The 20,965-nt window shown below is 32.5% G+C and overlaps 1 protein-coding gene across 4 annotated transcripts in view; it reads right to left on the bottom strand.

Moving 5' to 3' along the window:
- Positions 1 to 4,062: 4,062 nt before the first annotated feature.
- The window catches only part of PHF3 (PHD finger protein 3), a 106,754-nt gene continuing 89,851 nt past the window's right edge, over positions 4,063 to 20,965 (bottom strand). For all 4 annotated transcript variants that reach the window (XM_074310590.1, XM_074310589.1, XM_074310592.1 and 1 more), the window contains 8 exons: positions 19,645 to 19,761; positions 17,963 to 18,094; positions 17,305 to 17,434; positions 15,003 to 15,198; positions 14,407 to 14,554; positions 11,457 to 11,546; positions 7,145 to 7,340; positions 4,063 to 6,918 (listed from right to left, as the gene is read on the bottom strand). In XM_074310590.1, the coding sequence (XP_074166691.1) occupies positions 4,793 to 6,918; positions 7,145 to 7,340; positions 11,457 to 11,546; positions 14,407 to 14,554; positions 15,003 to 15,198; positions 17,305 to 17,434; positions 17,963 to 18,094; positions 19,645 to 19,761 (3,135 nt within the window). In that variant the 3' untranslated portion in view covers positions 4,063 to 4,792. The remainder of the gene's footprint in view (positions 6,919 to 7,144; positions 7,341 to 11,456; positions 11,547 to 14,406; positions 14,555 to 15,002; positions 15,199 to 17,304; positions 17,435 to 17,962; positions 18,095 to 19,644; positions 19,762 to 20,965) is intronic.

Genomic DNA, 20,965 nt, shown 5'->3' on the forward strand with positions numbered 1-20,965 from the left:
TGACACTAGCAATATTACTATAGGTAAGTTTCTTGAATTCTCTAGTCCTGATTATCCTTAAAAATGGCTAAGTTTCCACAATTTATCTTACTAAGTTTTATAATAAATTATACATTTTATAAATCTTAAAATGTTACATGTGAGATACCATTGCAATAATAGATCAGATTCCCAGGTGACAATGACATACAGTATTAAAATCTTGTTCAGGACACACAAATCTCTTGTTCCAGCTCTGGTGTAAATTCCAGCTGGAGTTTTCTGATAAACTTCTTACTTAACTCGCTTTAATATAATTATAATCCTATACTATTCCAAATTCAACTACAGTGGCCATTTCCTTGGCCTACAATCACTATCTATTTAGAAGATCTAATTGTAAAGGGAAATTCAATTGTAGAATTTCCAAGAAACTATTCTGAAAGGTTATAAATATCCAGATGTGAGAGCAGAAAATTCAGGGCTGTTAAATGGAAATCATTTTTAAGTGTATTTTGCCCCATTCAACTTTCAAAATTTGGTAAAAAGTACTACAGCCTCTTCTATGAAGCTATGCCAATGTACAGCTTGTTTCCCAACTCACTTTCCTGAAAATATGCCTGTATCTATAAGGATGCTTAGCTATCTATTTTTAGTTATATAATTAAACTAACTTTACTCTTTAGTCACTAGTACAAAATGAAATACAACCAGGAATACAGATATTCACTTCCCTTCTCTTAACAGAGATCTGCAACTATATGAACTGTATTCTTTCAAGCTACTTCACTTTGTCATTCACTTTACAAACCTATAAAATGGGAAGGTCAGATTCCTTCCAGCTCTAAATCTATGATCTCATGAGGTTCATTTATCTCTGTGATGCTATATAAAGTACAGATTTCATAGGGCCTTAAGTCTCTAGCTCTAGAGACCTAGAGATTTCCAAGTATTCTGTAGATAGTTTTGTTTTGCCAAAGTACAGTGCTTAAACACCTAACAGGCCCTCAATAAATATTAAGTGATTGTTGATGTTCCATTTCTTTTAACTCCATCCCCAATCAATTTCACCAGCACTGAATACTGGTTACAAGGGAGACAAGGGAGAGAACTCATGGCTAGATGAAAGAAAATTGGTCACTACACCTATGGAAAAATGCTCAATGTACTTTGCTTGATTAGCTACTCAATTTTTTCAGTGGTTTTAAATGATTTGTTGTCATTTTCTGAAAAGATTTTCTCTCTTCAATCTTACACAAGATTCATCAAGTGCCAGAAATAAAAAGCTGCATACAATTAATTACAAGGAAAAACTACAAGGGTCAAAAAGAAAAAGACCCCTACAGAAGGAAGACTTGAGCTGAAGTCATTCACATTCCCAGTTCTATCATTTTAAGTCATTTCAATTCTGAGCTTCTATCCTCAAATGCAAAAGTGGGGATAATAATGTATGTTGTGACCTACCTCACAGGGGTAGTAGAAAAGTGAACTTTTAAAAAGCATTGGAACTGGAGTCATGAAAATCCAAGTTCAAATTCAGCCTCAGGCAGTATTGCTATGACTCTGGAAGTCAAATGTTGCCTGTTTCTTCACCTAAGATGGGGGTGATAATATTAGCACCTACTTCACAAGAATTTTAGGAGATTAAAATGAGGTACTTGTAAAATGCTTTTCAAATATGTCTAGAAAGGACCTTAAAAATTATCTACTACAATCCTTTTATATTGTAATTGAGAATACAAAGACAAAAAGAAAAAGTGATAGGAAGTTTTTTCTCTCCCCAACCCCTTTATATTAGTGAGTTAGGGGATAAGAGCTGCACGATGCAGTATACACTGCAACTTGTCCAAAAAAGGGTTCATGACTATTAAGTTGTAGTGAAGTTCTGTTTCCAAATCCAGTGGTCTTTAAAGGCAAAATATAGCAAAAAAAAGAAAAAAAAATAGTAGCATAAGAAAATTATAAAAATCGGGAGCTTAATACTTTTTAAGACTCACAATAGGGCTCCTTTAAAGGGCAATTTCTCCTGGTCAATTTATATTTTTCAGCAGCACTCTTACTACTTAAGGCTTAGAAAAAATATCTTCTTAAGTATTTATGCCCAAATATATATTACAACACACAAATATTAAGTGAAATATTCAACTATGGTGGTTTTAATACCAAACAGAACCTTCTCTCCCTCCCCCAGGTACTTTGTACTGCCTTTTTTCTTTGGATATAATCCTTTTAATCTACATATAGAAGCATTTTCCTATCAAAAAATAAAAACAAAAATAAAAATAAACTCAACACAATTTACCCACTGATATTCCAACTTGCTGAACAAAATGATAATAGACATACTTGTTTGGATAGTTTTTGCTGCGGGAAAAAGTCACCACATAGAGGTCCCAAAAAAGGGGGTAATTTAAAGAAAATCCCAGTATAAGGAGTTGGCACTGAAAGCAGTTGAAGCAAGAATTAAAGTCCAAAATTAGAAGAAATCAGTGGAACTAGAATGGAGACATAGAAGTTAAAGGATACATTAAAGTTATGGGCAAAACGACCATGCCTCCTGTTCTACGAATGTAAAATGTTGAAAACAAAATGAGAACTTAAAAAAAAATACACACACACATACACAGAGTTCTTTCATTTAAAAAGTATAAGTGGTTACCAAAAATTAGCTTTCCTTCTCAATCATTTTGCCCAAGATTAGTCCTACATACTATCTTTCTTACATTAAAAATGAGTGAGGAAAAGGGGAAGTGAAGACAAGACCTGTCAAGAAGTTGCCACCCTTCCCATAAACTTCCAGATACCCATACACTAAAAGAGCTTAATGTCTTGTTTCAATTCCAACTCAAGAAATGGCTAGAAACCTGGCTTTTCTCCATCACTAAGTTTTACTTTTTTTGCCTAGACATCATAAAGGCCAAAAAACAAGAAATCTTTCTTGCAAACAATGAGATTATTGCCTGCTCAGTCAGCCAGAACCAGGTTAAGTCAAGCTATTCCTGATTTCAAATGGCTTCATTTGCTAGAGGTTTTTTTTAAAAAATGAGCTACTTACTCTTATTTGGGAGTGGCTATTTTTTTCAAGATGATAACACCAATTATTCCTCTTAATTAAATTACACAATTTAAATTATTTTTCTTAAAAGTTTAATTTTTTAAATGAGTCTTTTTCAAAGAAAAAAGTAAAGTTAAACCAAGTTTAAACATGTGAATGAGAACTGTTTTATTTCAGGTAATTTTCTGATGATTAATCTAAGAATAAACAGTGTTGTAGAGGTTCTTGTGGAAAAGGCAATCTCCTCCATTCGCCAAATTGAAATAATGAAATTCAAAAATGTTCTTTTACCCTGTCATCATTACCAGTGCTATTAAACAATTACACTGATGGCTTAAGTTTTATCTTTGTAATTTATTATAAAAAAATGAGGATGTCCCAGCCCTGTATCTATGCTCCTTTGTGTGCAACTGCTTTTAATTTATATTATTCTTGTGAACATAAACAAGTAAATTCCATTCTCTTTTAGCTTCAAATTCTGCATTATGTGTATCATGAAGAAACGTTCAATTATAGCAATCCCACAATGTGTATTTTAGATTCTGCATTTGTCAACAATGCTAAATAGTGTCACAGTTTATGTAGTACATCTGTGCACCTTATTAAGTCATTATATATTAAAATTCAGATTTACACTAAAAATGAATTGGGAGTAATTATTAATAAATATTCACTATGGAAGGAGTCACAATGATTCCTTTAAAGAGAAAGCTACTGTTGCGATTTAAAATTATTTAATTTACACAAATTTGATTTACACACAACTTTTTAGGAATACAAGTATTATGTAGAGTGAAGTATATCTATATACTGGTAATATACAACTCTGACATTCATTCAGGGAAATGCTGCTTTTTAAAATGTCAGTTGGGTATGAAAAAGGAAAAAAAAAAACTACTCCTGGTTTTCCTTCTCCTTAATCAATGGAGATGTATAATCAGCTCTATGTATCTGTTAAAAGTATGTTTTAAGTGTAATTAAAACCTAGAAAAACATCCTTTTACTGTTTTGAAATCAAACACACAAGATAAGTGAGAAAACTTTATCAGATTAAGAATCAAAATATCCCTTAAAATATTTACATTTTACAGTAAAAAGGATAGCAAAACACAAGATCATGTACAAGCTTAAGTATTCAAGTTTCTGAAGAGCCAAAAGGGAAAATAATGGTCTACTACAAAGCTGTAGTTTATGGCATTAAAAATGTCTTATTAAACAAGTGCAGTTTAAAGCAATAAATGTACTGCTTGGGCTTCCAAAGGCTTGTCAAAATGCTCAGCTAAATTATTAGTATCTGATTAATAAAATTCAGTTTGGACTTTTAAACTCTTCTACAATCTTCCTTTAAAAACAGTGCAATTTTAAAACAAACTTACAGTGAACTTTGCCCTAAAGAATTAATCATCTTGAAGGACATTCATATGAGGCAGTATATTCCATATATAACCAAATTTGCCAATTATGGAAAAAAACTAAAATTTCTAAGCCTTTATTGCATATTAATAAAAGAAATCTTTGAATATACAGCAATGTAAAACTTTTGAAAAATATTAAACTCCTACACTTAGGAACAGTTGGTATGCTGTAAAGGATGATAAGCATTGGTACATAGAGCTTGTACCAAAACACGGACATTTCTCCAAAACACCAACACTGAATTTTAAAAAGATGGCACAATCCTAGCAGGCATTCTTACAAAATCTTTAGACGAACCATACAACAGTTATTTAAATGCGATTTTGAAATAGCCTGCATCTTTTACCTTTTGCTTTTAGCTCTGTCAATGTGGTCCCTATCTTTGTGGTGTCTGTCCCTGTCTTTTTCACTATGCCTACTTTTCTCCCGTTCTTTGTCCTTTTCATGGTCTTCATTTTTAGGTTTATCTGGTTTCTTCTCTACATTCCTATTATCTCTATTTGATTTTCCATCTGATCCTCGATCTCCGTGTGATAACCGTGACCTCTCTTGGTCTTTGTGCCCTTCTTCCCTGCTTTTCCTGTCTCTCTCTTTATCTTGGTTTCTGTCTCTACGTCTGTGTCTTTCAGAGTCCTGTTCCCATTCTTTTTCATGTCTCTCTCTCTTTAGGTGGTGTGAGTCACCATAAAATCTCTGCTGGTCACCTTTTCCCCTGCTAAATGGTCTATCCAACTGCTGTTGATCTTGTCTGCCCCAGGGATCACTATGACGCCTCTCCGGTCTCCGACTATCTTTAACAGGGTAAAAGTTTTGTGGACCTGAAAACCTTGATGCTTGTGCATGAGGGCCCATGAAATGTTGAGGTTGACCTGGTAAATGAACAATAGGTGGCCAAGGCATCATAGGATTCTGAGCAAAACCAAAGCCTGGAGGAGGAAGCAATGGAGGTGGCAAATGTGGTGGATATCCAAACATACTTTGTGGAGGAAAAGCAGGAGGTCCTGGAAATGGAAAGCCAGGGGGACTAGATTTAGGATGAAAGTTGTGTTGCTGGAGCCTAACAGGTGAAAAGTTTCCACTTGATCCAGGGCTCATACTTTTTGAAGTGAAGTTGGTGGCTTTAGAATTAAATTCAGGTTGAGATGTGTTTCCTGCTTCAAAATGAGATGAAGCTGTTGCTGCTGGCCCCCTTCGAAATGTATGTACAGTTTCAATATTTTGCATTGAAGACTCATCCTGTAAATGTTTTGTGTCCTCTGCTTGAGTAGTATGTGCATTTTCTAATGAAGGTGTTATCTGCTGATCCTCACACTTTGAATCATTGCTCTGCTGAAAATGTGAGTCTTTTTCTACAGAAGTCTGTTTTTCCTCTAGATCTGTGGGCTGGATTAATATCATTCCAGTATGTTCTTTGTCATATGACTGACTAGGTATGTTTTTTTTTTCTTCATTTCTGCTACTATCCCCTTCTTTGTTGTCCAAAGTTATCTGCTGATTTCGTCCAGCTGCCTGTCTAGGATCCCTTTTAAGATTAATGAATTGTGGGGACCTGGATGTATTAGCAGTCATATTTTCAGGGCTTATACCAATGTTATCTCCATTTCCTTTTCCTCCATTAGATGCAGTGGGAGAACTGGTATTTAAAGTCTTGTTTTCTTGTAAAGCATTTTCTTGATCCTGTTTTTTTGATACTCGTTCTTTACCCTCTTCAGTTTCTTCAATCTGTGATTGAATAGATAAATTTGTTAAAAATGCTTCAGTAGAAACATCTGGTGGTTTTCCTTTAAGAGTGAGACCTGGCAAAGTTCCTGATAATTGCACAGAGGTTCCCACTACTGGCATATCTTCTACCATTACTGAATTTTCTGCAGATTTTGGTGGGTCATTCACTTTTATCTTTGTATCATCTACTTCACCAGCAGCTATGTCCAACCCATCTACTTTTTCTTCTTTTGAGCTCATTTGTTCAATCATTAAAGGTATTTCTTCAGAAGCACTTGGTTCCACTGCTGACTTAGTCTGTTCCTGTACTTGACTAGTGGTACCTAAAAGGCTTTGAAGTATGTCATCCACCGGTAGTGGTTTATTTGCTAAGTCAATAGTGGAAGGTTGATTTTCCCAGCCTATCAACACACCAGGAAGAAATCTTAGAGGTTTGGGAGGTTCTTGTTTAAGCAACTCTACTATAGGTTCCATTGTAGCTGGAATTTCTTCCTGAGAAGCCTGCTGAGGCTTGTTTCTCTGTTTATGTAATACAGTTGTAAAAGAATTAAAAAAATCATTTTCTTCCTCTGGCTCTTCCTCATTAGAAATTTCTATTTTAATTTTTTTATCAGGGGGCAAGGTCATTGGGATACTTTCAGGAGTCTCATCTACATGACTAGTACTACTACTAGCAGTAAACTGCCTCTTCATTTTCTGACGGATAATCAAGCCCAATAACAGATTAGGTCTATGTAGTTCAAGGCCTGTAAAAAAATGAAAACATAAATCAGTATAAACATTTTAATAAATATTTCATTTCAGATAAAAAATTAACACCTTGTTTGTTTTTGCATTTAATCTTTTTAAAACTTGTCTTAAGTTAGCTTTAGGTACAGAGATTTACAGAAAGAAAAGATACTATAAGAAAGTAGTCTGACCAAAAGATAACCTTAATTTTAATTATAACTAATTATTAATCTGTATACCTACCAGGTCCATCAAAAGGCACAAGAGGGTGTGGAATTTTATCAGAGGCACCCAAAGGAATAAGGTACATATCTTTAACCTGCTTCATGTTATTAGCAGCTACACCATAGCGCTTTCTGCTACTGAAGTATGCAAACAATAATGTGTAAGAAATTTGATCTTCTTCAGTCACTGGTGTAAAACGAACCACACAAATTTCCTGGTTAAAAAACAAAAACAAAAACAAAAAACAAATGTTTACCCCTATATAAAAGCAATATTTAAAACAATTTCATTTCATAAAGATTTTGTAAATCTCATTTATTCTTTAAACATATATTTTAACTAGTACAAATTCCTTCCATATCCCTGTAGAGAGTTAATGTTTAAGAATTATATTAATGTTTAATTTATCAAGCATTTGTCAAGGAATTAGGTGCTACACATAAATGAAATTTTCTAGATAATTAAAATGTATATACTTCAGCTACTTAGAAAACTTTAACACATTTTAATTAGGTAGAGATTATTTAAATGTGTTTATGCACATACTTTTCACATGTTCTATACTTTTTATAGGGCATAGTAAAGGAGAGAACTGGCTTCAGGATCAGAAAAATTTGGGGCAAATCACAATCACTTTAAGCTTCAATTTCTTTATCTGTAAAATGTGGATTTAAATGGCTTCTTGTGGTTCCTTCTAGCTCTAAATTTGTGATCTCAGTCCCACCTCAAATATATAAAGATTCTTTCTAGGTAGAAAAGTCGCAAAACAAAAATTAAATCACAGGTCCTGATCCCTTCAACTGACCAATGAAGCATATTTTACCTAATCCTGAAAACACAAAGTCATCACTATAAATCACAGTTTTAGTGGTGGAAAGAACTTTTTAGAAATCATCATACAGTCACACATTCAGAGACAAAAGGGACCTTTAGCTATTTATTCCAATACAACACCCTCAATTTTACAGATGAGTAAATTGAGACTCAAGAAGAACAAGTATGTCCAAGGCTATAAAAGTAGGATTCAAAATTGGTTTTTGTATGTATAATGAAGAAAAAACACTACAGTCCTAAGGAATCACTAAATTATAACGGGATTAATTCTTTTTGTACCACTAGTCAAGCTTTTGAATTCTTTGTAACTGACAGGTCTCAATGCATGGATAAGTTTCTTCTCTTTTGCCAAAAAACTGTACATATGTAAGAGATCTTATAAATTATCTAGGTCATTATCTTATACACATAAGCAAAATGACCCATAGAGATAAGGTTACTAAAATCAGAGGACAAGACTAAAATCCAAGTCACCTAAAGGCCAGTTTGGTAGGATTTCTGCATTGAAGGGATGCTAACTTAATACTATTCCTTACTTTTAGCTCTATCACAATGTGTTTTCATTATCTTTTTCCCTCCCCTACAACCAAATTAATTTGCTGGCTATAATCCATCATGATTTGTAAAGTTAGGCAAGCGCTATGAACATAGTATAATGACTGTGAAATCTATTCTGGCTACTCAGATTTCTTTCTTCCTAAGTTCTCAACCATGGTTCAGAAAGAGAAGTGTTACTTTGAATGGTAGTATAGTAATTATATGACAATTTCATATAGGTTCTTTTGCATATAATTTGTCATTACAATTTGGGAGAACCAAATTTAATATATGAATTATAATATATACCCAAAAGTTGTATGTTAAAATTTTTATACCAAATTATGAACACTTTCAAAGTTTAAGATTTGCAAGCAAGACACAACTGAGCCATCATTCAAATATTCATAGGAAAATAAGTATCATTAATCTGATTTATCAATTTATTAACTTAGAATCATAAATTCTGAGAGTCAACTAGTCCAAAATTTTGGGGGCTGCTAGATGGTGCAGTGGATAGAGGATCAGCCCTGAAGTCAGGAGGACCTAAATTTAAATGTGGCCTCAGACATTTAACATTTCCCAGATGTGTGACCCTGGGAAAGTCACTTATCTCCAATTGCCTCAGAAAAAAAAAGAAAAGAAAAGAAAAGCAGTAATTTTTTTCCTCGAGATAAAAAGTCATCTAGTATTTTTTAGAAGACATCAAAATAAGGGGACCCTAATATTTCATGATATGGACTCATTTTTATATACTACTTATTAGCAAGTTTATCTTATATCAACCCTAAATTCACTTCTTGATAAGACAATCCTTCAAAAACATGACAGTTATATCCCCAGAGTTCTTTTTTTTTTTTCTTTCAGGTTAAAACATCCCAAATGGCTTTAATTGATTGATACTCATTTATTATGTCCATAAGGAATCCTGGTTATCACTCTCCGGTTTAAACATGTGCTTTCTAAAATGTGGAAACAAAACATTCTAGATAATAAAAGAACACAAAATCATTCTCTCTAGCTTTGAATGCTATACCAATTTAGCTTTTTATTGGCTGTTCTAGTGTACTGTAACTAAAGATTTGTACCAAAAATCTCAAGATCTTTCTTTCATACCTTTATCATCATATACTTACAGATATGTTTTATAGAATCCAAGTTTAGGATTTTCATTTTCCTCCATTAAATTTCATGTGACCAGTTCAATATTCTCTTAGCTCTTGTTTCAAACTGCAATACTTTTCAAGACCTTTTATTTTTCTAATGTTATCAGAAGCCCATTTCAGCTAATTTATATTTTTCTCCATTAATAATACAACGTATTTATGATATTATCAATGTGGGTTCTTTCTCAAACTACGGAGATCATACCACCTCAATACTTTCTTATTCCATGTAACTTTAGCCCAATTCTTTCCATAAACTTTCCATTCTGGGAGGTGCTTCTTAATCTTTTGATAAACCAGATGGATTGTGTGGATAGTAATGGTGTTTATGGGCTTTCTCATGATAGATTATCAGCCCCTATTACAGTCATATACCTATCTGATAAAATCCTTCATAACTGTTTGCTGGTAATATTTTCATGCCTACCCAAGTCTACATGTACCCATGATTTTATATCTTCAGGGACAATGGAATTCCATGATGAAACCATTTTATGATAAATACAAATGATCAAAAAATAAGTCTGTTGCTTGGAGATGTGTGGTAGAGTTAGAAAAAAAATCCATGAATTCAACCCATCCTTATACAAATACTCCCATTCAGTTTCTCTTGGTACATAGTAAGACTAAATTCCTTTGAGTAATTATGGAACTCAACTAAGAGCCTCTGAAACATTCTTGATTTCAATGTGATCTCCATATCATCTAGCAACAGGAACATCTGGAAGACCCAAATATCTATAAGGAATTGCTCTTCCATCTTTACCAAGAGTTCTTAACCTTTTTTATATTTCAGGCACTTCTTTGGCAGTCTGGTCTCTATTGCCTCCTTAGGATAAAATTTTTAGTTGTTTTTTTTTTTTAATTTTTTAAATTAAATTTAAATTCAAATCAGAGGACAGCAAGTTTCATTAAGAAGTTAACAGAGATGTGTTTTTTATCTTCCAAGTTTACATATCTTTATAATAAACCTCTCATTTGAATATACCATGCCAAAAATTCTTGTGAGCATACATTTGCCAGTTTTACACCAGTAAATGTTGCTGACATATGTAAAAAATACCTTGATAGATAAGAGCACTTAAGGAACCATTTTGATAGACTGAATCAAAATCTTTTTTATCCTCTAGCCTTGTTTTCTTAAGTTCCATTTATATTTCCTTATGTAGTATCCAGAGGAATGTTAAGAATCCAAGCTGTTTTATAATTTAATGAAGTCATAAGAAGTTATGAAAAAATTTACAATAGGCATCAAGACAGGTGTTTTCTGGTTTTGTCTGTAAATGCCCTCAGAATAATTTGTTTTCAATGAGTATCTTGCCAGATTTGAACAAACTTTGTTTTTTTTCCCCTTTTATTGCTTATCACAGGTTTATAAAACATTCTACTCATAATCTTCCATTGCCGTTTTCTGTTAGATTATACAAATTTTATATTCTAAATTTGTGATACTTTGGCTGTCATCTCTCTCTACCTGACAAGGAAATGAAGTATTTGCTGGCTGAGGTGGTTTCTTGGCTCTTTTGGTCTCTTCACTGTGACAGCTTAACTCTTAACACATATCAAAAATTTGATGATATCTTTACAACAGCATTCTCTACTCAGCTGTTCGCCAAAATGGAGTGGTAGTATGGCTCTAGACAAGAGTAGAATTGCTGTTATTCATCTTTCAACCCCACAAATGCAGAGTCACTTTTTCACCTGACACATACATAGGTATCATGTAGTTCCATATTTTATTTCCATAGTTGACAACATTAAAATATATCTTACCTTAGTAAAGTATACCTTACCTTAGTTCCTGAGGCTTTTATTTTCTCCACATAATCCCAAACAGTTTGAGGTGATATCCTACCACCTACTTGAATACTATCTGGTAGATCCTGTTGTAAAGAAATCAGGTAATCAATTCTTCTTCCAATGAGATTTATTTGTGCAAAGCAAATTCTAAATCAAGATATTTACATGTATCTTAAATTATATATTAATCATATAATTAATTAGTATAATGGTAAATCTAGTTAATAGAAGTTCTCCCCTCTCCCAGTTGAAAGAAAGAGGAGTAATATAAAGCAACCACATGGAAATAATATCTCAGGAAAAAGGCAAAAAAAAAAAAAAAACTTTCCAAAATCAAAAGAGCCTTATAAATTAATCTGGAAAGGAAACCTATTTAATATGTCCTGGATTGAAGGTTAACTTTCTAATAAACACAACTTTCCTGAGAGATGCAGTAGGATGGCACATAGAATCTTTATTAATAAACATGAGGGCATTTAACCTGATATACAATTAATAGATATCCTTTCATACATAGAAAGTACAAAAAGCCATCAAAAAATTTTAATTTTCATATATCATATTCTGCAATGATTTGTTTCTTTCCTATACCCTTCATATATTTAATCTGATTGCCACAGCAACTGTAGTTTCTTTAGTGCATTTTATGTGACTGCTCTAGGTTGGGTATCCTCAACTCTCCAAGGTTTCTCCTTGTGAGTAAGGCAAATACAGCCCACAACACAAACTCAGTGTGCTCTAGATTTATATCTATCTAGGCAGATAACTAAATTAAACAAAGTAAATATGGAAAAAATGAAGTATTGAGGAATTAAGCAATATAATATACAAATTTTTAAAAGAGGTGAAAATGAAATCTGACAAATCTCACTTTCAATTCACAACTTTTAAATAACATACTTTTTGGGTAGTTCTAATGAAGAAAATAATCAGCTTCTCTTGTACTTATTCTCTTTTCAGTATCTGAAAAATAGAACTGCCATTTCCTTCCATTTGATCAATTCTAATAAATCTTGATTTTAAGTCCTTTTGCAATTTTAAATACTTTAAACTTTTAAGCAAAATCTTTCAACTAAATTTCTTTCCATGCCCCTCTTTGTTTCTGCCCATTATCTTCTCCTAATTCTGTGAAAACTAGCCTTGAGTTCTGTATATATGTAAAAGTCACAGCAGATATCAGATATTCAAAGAAAATCCCCAGTTCTCTTCACTTAGTACCAACTGAATATGAGAAAGAAAATTTGGCTTGTTGACACAGAATTTTTACTTAAATTTGAAGTTGAGCTATAATGCATTTCTAATTTTTTAAAAAAATTCTGTTCTAAAGAAAAGCACGTTATTTCAAACCAAAATCTGAGTGCCTTTAAAACTTGTGGCACTATCCTCTGAGATGTCAGAAATAGTTTCTTATTGCCAATGCCAAGTACTTTTAATCTCCCAGCACAATTAGTCTCTCTCTTCCTCTTTAATTTCTTGTTTTCTTTATACTCAACTCTATTTTTCCTACATTGAGGCTCAAGACTTCTTTTAGCCTAAAAACTATCTCCTTTGCCGTTCCACCTCCTTAAATTACTGCTCTTCACTACCAAAAACTCAAGAAAGAGTTACTTAATTTCTCTGGAGTCAATCTACAACATTTTAAACTGCCTTCTAATGTCCCTCCTCCAATTAATCCCATTTGTTTTTTTGTTGTGGTTTAGTCAGTTCATGTGCAACTTTCATGACCCCATTTGGGGTTTCCTTTGCAAAGATAATGGAATGGTTTTCCATTTCCTTCAAATCCAGCTGGGGTATTACCTCCCTCCAGAACCTTTTTTCCTATTTCTGTACCCAGCCTCCTCCTCCTCCTCAAAATTTTTGATAGAACTATATTTTACTTACTACATTATACATTTCATCATACTCAAATGCATTTCATATTCCCTGTCAGGCAGCTCCTTGAAGATTAGGTCTGTATCATTTTTCATCTTTTCTCCTTACTGTCTTGTACAATGTCTTCTGAACTGATTTGCTCCTCTACTAATGGAAATATTTTTTAAAAGCTATCCATTACTATCTCTTTTTGGTCTCAATCTAAGACATAAATAATGATGCTTTATTAATACATATATGTGTGTGTGTGTATATATATATATATATATATATATATATATGTATATATATATATATATATATATATATATATATATATATGTATATCTGAAGATATATTATGCATATAAACAAAAATTAAATCACAGGTTATGTAACTTTTGTTCACATGCACACACAAAAATCTGTATGATAATCTCAAGGACAAAAAAATGACTCAAGCAATATATTTTCTAGTTTCTTGAACAAACCTTTGAAAATATACCTAATTACGGGGCAGCTAGGTGGCACAGTGGATAGAGCACCAGCCTTGAATTCAGGAGGACCAGAGTTTAAATCCGGTCTCAGACACTTAACACTTCCTAGCTGTATGAACCTGGGCAAGTCACTTAACCCCAGCCTCAGGAAGAAAAAAAGAAAATATACTTAATTACAATTAATTTTTGCACAAGAAAATAAAGAGTTTCTCCAAATATGTTCTAGCAAGATCCCTAGTTTCTCAGACAATCAAGAGATACAGTGAAAACAGCAACCTGAATGACCTTGGACAAGTGGCTTCAATTTCCTTATCTTTAAAATGAGAAAAATAAATTAGGTGATGTCTAGACAAGTAAGTCTTTAGATTACTTTAATAGGAAAAAGTACTTCAGAATGATATGCATATTATATTAATGTTATTTTAATCTAACATTTTACCACACAGTATTTATTATAATTCTGCTCCATTTCTCTAAGTAATATTAAGTGTCCTACTTCCAAATTTGCAATATAATTAAGTTTTTTAAAAATGAATTTTGCTTTCCTTAAAATATATAGACTCTGAACAATAACATAACCCAAAATTTACAATACCTCTGTTAAATATTCAGGTGATCCAGACACAGGATAGGCTTTGATAACAAACTTTGCTACAGAAGGCATGTTGATAAAACCTTTCCAAATAAAGTTCAATCGAGCCAAGAAAGTAGATTCAACTTCAACAGCACCAGGCATCTCAGGACTAGGGGAGGGGGGGAGGGGGGAAAAAAAAAAATCACATCAAGAAAAGGAGTCCGATATTAAGCAAAATTTCTTTTTGATCATCTGAGATCATTATTTGAATACAGGGAAAAAAAGGTTATTTCTTTAATTCTTTATGTATCCTTTTGATTAAGCATTATAAATTTTCATTTTACAAACTGAGACCAGTAACACTTTAGTAATTTTCTTTTTTTACCTTTTATGACTCCAAGAAAGCAAGCAGCTTTTAAGTGACCTGTCACTTTTAGACCATCATGCAATTATTCATTTAAAATTTATGGCTCTGTTTACTCCTATATGCAAATATCTTCTCAAAGAGTGTTGTTTTCTCCCAATTGTGTTTATGGCCCAAAAAATTCTAAATTCATTTTCCTGTCTGCAAAACGACTTAAAACTTCATGATTCAGTTTTTCAACAAAGAAATTTACCGAGGAGCAGGAGAAAATGTTGATTTTGGGGATTCTTGCTTCTCTTCATCAAAGAATTCTGAACCCAAAATATTTGATGTTGAAGACAATGCATCAGCTATGTTTTCTGCTTCATTGTCTGAATGTTTCCTAGCTACACCAACAGCCACCTTCACCTTTTTGGGAGAAAGGTCATCAGCTGGTGGTGCCATTCGACCTAGAGAAATATAAAAAGTTAAAAATTTACTTCTGAAACAATTTTTATTAATTCTATTAATTAATTTTATTCATTCTGAAAAAAAAAAAAAGATAATTAAAGGATCGACACCTACTTCCTCAATGGGACATAATACTAAGAATAAAGAATAAATGCTACTATATGAAGAAGTGAGAGAGAAGGAAATGAGCCAATAGTCCTGGCAGGCTTCTTAAGAACTCAATCTTCCACTCTTTACAGCTGCTGAAAGCCTAAATATTTTAATACTGGAACATGCACTATTGCTACAGAGTCCTCACTACAATTGTCAAATTGTCAAATAAACACAATCTTGAGAAAATTTTAAAAAGAAATAGATCCTATAACCTTTATTATATTTTAAAGTGAATTGGCTTTATCATTAACATACTTTAAAAATAATTAACAATTTTATATCATAAATATTTTATATATGCAGAAAATTCAAGAAAGACAAGCAATGAATTCACTCATTCTGGGGACTATAGAACTATGTAACAAAATTGCATCACTTTTTGAAATAATTTTAAAGATATATTAGAAAGAATACATTTAAGATGTTCTGAGTTACAAGGGGGCTTGGAGATCAATGAGTCCAATTCCTTCATTTTATGAAAGGAAATTGAGAACCACAGAGGTTTAGAGATTAGTTCCAAAAAATGCAGTAAGTCGCTGAAGCCAATCCACTCTAGTACACTTTCCAATAGATCACAATGCCTATTAGATATAACAAAGATACCAAAAATAAAATTTTAAAAGTTATGAAAAGTATATTAATTTATGCTTCAATGTTAATTATTAAATATTGTCAAACTTGAAAATTATAATTCTCATCATTTTATTATTTGTCTTCTCATCTATTCACTTTTACTCTTTCTGAAATTCCAAGAATATTCTAAAATAGCAAATAAATTTTTTTCCATAAATTCCCCAAAACTATATTCCTACTATATGATTCTGAATAAAGCACTTTAAAAACTGTATTAACACAATACTAGCTATAATTACTGCTGCTTAAGAATTTTTCTAAATATCTAAAATACTAGGTAAGCCCTTCACCCATATTAGTTTTTCCATAGTCAAAAATCTACTCATTGCTTTAATACTAACAAAACAATAGTTTTCTTTGTATTTGTTCACAATTCCTAATGGCGCATTCAATCTGTAACAACTTTTTTATGTTCCCTAATAAAGCCCAAAATTATCAACAAACAAATTCAATATAGATAAGGCAAGGCTATCAAACAGATTATTTTTGCCTCAAATAAGATAGAAAATGTAAAGAAATAATACAATAATAATACAACATAGCATTAATAAACACACAAGCATCTCATTCTAATTTATTTAATCATGATGCTGATAACTGCCTACACTACCAGTTGTCTTAAGAGTGTGACAGCAATACTAAAGCCTTAAGATCAATTCTTATTTTAGTAATTAGTTGCCTCTCAAAAACTTTCTACAAATTACACTTTTAAGTCTATTTATAGATAGGCATTTGCCTCTGACCCCTAGGTAAGATTTCCAAATCTGCAATTTACTATTTGACTATGAAAAAGTTACAACCCCAGGTTCTGTTTTTCATCCATAAAATGAGAATAAAGCTGCTTAGCACTAAATCAATCAACAAATCTATTAAGCCAAGAAATATACTAGGTACTGGGGATAGCAAAGAGTTTACTTCTATGATGGGGGGAGGAGGAGAAGCGCATATTTAAAAGTATATATAGAGAATAAATACAAAAGTATATAGAGAACAAATATAAGTACATAGAGAATAAATATAAATAAATGCAGAGTAATTAAATTAAAAATTAGGAAACTAGCAAATATTTAATGTATACAGTGGTACTTGAGTTACATCTTGAAGGAAGAGAAAAACAAAGTTTAAGTTTCCAAAGAAAAGATGAATTTAAAGCATAATGTAAATTATAAGACACTATAAATAGTGGCTGTAAGTCATTTTTATTTTGTATGGCTCAGAGCAATGCAATACCAGCAAAGCAAGGACTCTACTATTCTTCCAACAGTGATTCAACATCATAATCTTCACATAGAGAAGACATTTCATATTTTCAAATTTACCTATACATATCTTGCAGTTAAGATCAAAAAGATGATTTTTATGTTGGCTTGTGGTATCTTTAGACAAAGAGTCAGCCTCTTCTTTTTCTAAATCTTCTACTTTCTCGACAGACTTCATAGTAGTGGATTCCTAAGAAAAGTGAAAGCAAAACCAGCTTCATTCCATACCACTGCCTTCAGATATTAAAATCATGCAGAACTTCTAACTCAGTACTTCTTCCTAAAAGATGTTTTCTTCTAGCCTTGTCCATGCTGCCCCAAATTTATAGAAATAGTCAAGGAACATTTTGAATATTTTATTCAGAAAATAAAAAGATTTTGTCATCCACAATTATAACTACAAAATATGACTTTAAAAAAATATAAATGAAGCAGAGTTCCTAATCTGAATTAGTAGAGGGAATTTTCTGAAGAAATACCAAATGTTGTGTGGGGGGGAAATGTAGCAAAAATCTAAACTTCTCTTGAAACTAACTTGAAGAAATTAAAAAAGAATCTATGTGCAAAAATAAATAAAAACACTAAGCTCTCAAAATGGCTCATATATTGTTGGAATATAAAAAGTTAGATTTCTTCCTATTCCAAATATAATCACATGATCTATTTTAAAATTAATTACTATGTCATATATTAGAAAGTATGATATATTTGTTATTACCTGCATTTCCAGCGTTTCTTCTTGTTCTTTCATTGGAGCATCACTTTCAATTTCTATTTCACCTTTGTGAGTAATTTTTGTGATTGGACGCCTTTCTACTTCCCTCTGTTCCTTTTCAATCATCTCAATGGTCTGCAAATTAAGTGTTTTTTCTATTTAAATACTATGCTATATAAATTCATGTATAAATTATGAAATTTATCAACTTAGACAAAATAGATAAAGGAAGATTAATGATGGAAATGATTTATTTGCTTTTCAAGGGTACATGGAAAGAGATTCCAGAACAAATGATTATTTTCTGTTATGCATCATTCAGAATTTTTAGAAGGAAAAAAACCCAGAAACTCAAATGTGAGTTCCATCATGTTTTTAAGTGAATGGCCAAGGAATAAGGCAGTATATATAATGATAATCAAACTGAAATGGTGATTTTAATTTAAGACTAGTTTTCAAGTTTCAAATTTGGGGCTAGAAGACATAGTAGATACAATTTCAGCTGAACATTATCAGTATCCCAGCAAAGTTAGAAATTCATTCAATTCTCAAAAATTGAACACATTTTCTCTAAATAAAACTGCTTAGTACAAGTCAAAATTAACTGTAGACCAAACTTGGATAGAGATGAAAAGGCATTAGAAGGGAGACAGAAGTCACTGAGAATCCCCAGCTATCAACATCCACTTCTCCCTGCCATGATATTACACAGGATGGGGAAAAGGAGATGAAAATTTAAAAAGTGAATGCCAACTTTGCTCTCTCCTCTCTCCTTTGACTATACCAAAGATCAAGTAATTCCACCTACCTGTTTCTTCCAATTTACATTTACTTTGATAAGTATAACATTATTTGAAGTTCCACCTACCTGTTTTTTTCAATTTACATTTATTTTGATAAGTATAACATATTTGACTTAAAGCAAAAAATAAACAAAGCAAGTACTGGATTAAACTGAAAGGCAAGTGGAAGCTACTTTCCTGTGTAGACTGCTCTCTACTTTAGAGTGAAAGGCTAATTTGTGATCTTAAAGCAATCAAAAGGCCATTACTAGTATTTCAATGTTAAAAAATATTTTATGTATGACTGTGGGTTATTTTGGGGAAAGGAGAAGATTGAGAAGATATTTAAGGTGGAACATTATTCCTGATTTTATGCTTCAAAGATGACAGAATAACAGACAAAAAGGAAAGTATGTATACAAGCATGATGTAACAAATTAAGGTATTTTACCCTTCAAAATCGGCCCTAGGTTTATTTCTTAATACCACTATACAGATGATGACTGGGAGGAACAGACATAAATCTTTACACATCTTTACAATTCTGTTTCTACAATATTTTAGTACTTCAAGGCTTTTGTCATGGAAACATAAGAAAATTAGTATATGGGTTACAGTTGGGCAGGATCATAAGAAGAGAACAGAGGTGAAAGTATCAGTAAATTTGGTAATTGAAGAATTGGAAGAAGAATGAAAAAAAGGCAGTTAAAACTCTGAAAATCAGGAAATGAGAATAGGTGCAGTTTCGAGATGGAAGGAAATCGTTTTTAAGTAAACAGGGAAGAAGGTGGAACAGTGAGTCAAAGAACAGGAAACAGAGTCCCGCCATATTTAGTAACTAAAAAGTATAGGTGTGTGCATATTTATATATATATATACACACAACTATGCACATAATCTTACATGTCTGTTTTCTCTTCGTCTCCAGGCAGCTAATTCTTTAGAAGCTAGTTCTTCGGGACTCATTCTGATGAGATGATCAGGTGTCACCTCTCCTTTCAGTACTTTTTTAAATAAAATCTGAAAGTATTAACAATGGGAAAAAAAAAATTGAAAAGGAAATAGCAACTCCAAAAGAGAAATTCATAATAACTATCTTGTTTAATTCAACATTTAATTCGTACTTCAAAGAACATCAAAGTCTTGGACTAAGGGAATTTTACAAATTATTATGTAAGTATATACCACAAATGTTTATTTAAAATATGTTTATTTAAAAGTTAGTATAACAGGGGCAGCTAGGTGGTGTAGTGGATAGAGCACTAGCCCTGAAGTCAGGAAGACCTGGGTCCAAATTTGGCCTCAGACACTTAACACTTTTTAGCTGTGGGACCCTGGGCAAGTCACACTTAATCCCCCAAGTGCCTAGGCAAAAAACCAAAAAAGTTAGTACAGCAGCATGATAAATATGGAAATGTATGTAGAAGAAATGCACATGTTTAGCATACACTGGATTACTTTGCTGTCTGGGTAAGGGATGAGGTAAGGGAAGGAAGAAGGTTTGAAACAAGGAGTTTGGCAGGGGTAAATGTTAAACTATCTTTGCATGTTTTTTTGTTTTGTTTTTTGCTGAGGCAATTGGGATTAAGTAACTTGCCCAGGGTCACATAGCTAGGAAGTGTTAAGTGAGACCAGATTTGAACTCGGGTTCTCCTGACTTCAGGGCTGGTGTTCTATTCACTGAAGCCACCTAGCTGCCTCCTTTGCATGTATTTAGAGAGTAAAAAGCAATTTTTAAAAAATTTAGCATTAGGGGGATAAAGTCATCATATGCTTTATAAATTTGTGCTTTAATTAAAATCACAACCAATACAAAAGACAGTTATTTCAATTTGTACTCCCAGCTCAACTTTCTTCTCAAACTGTTTCCACTTTCTGATCAGCAGTCCAGCTCTTCTTGAGATATTGCCATCTCAAAATCTACTCTCATTATTCTTCTCTGGCCAGGATCACCATTTTATGAGGACCCCCAACCAGATACCCTTAATTTTCAGCTCAATTTATATTTATACCTCTTTACCAGTGGTCTTGACCACCATCCCACTCATTCCACATACGTACCTACCCGTACAGCCTCCTTTTTTGTTTTTCTTTCTACTGAATGTAAAATCCATGCGAGTAGGGGTTGTTTTCTTGCATTTATATCCCCAGGATTTAGCAAAATGCATGGCACATGGTAAAAGCTTAATAAATTGTCTCTTTTCTTCATAACCAAATTTATTTT

The sequence above is a fragment of the Sminthopsis crassicaudata genome, chromosome 4 (genome assembly GCF_048593235.1).
Source record: "Sminthopsis crassicaudata isolate SCR6 chromosome 4, ASM4859323v1, whole genome shotgun sequence".
NCBI lineage: Eukaryota > Metazoa > Chordata > Mammalia > Dasyuromorphia > Dasyuridae > Sminthopsis > Sminthopsis crassicaudata.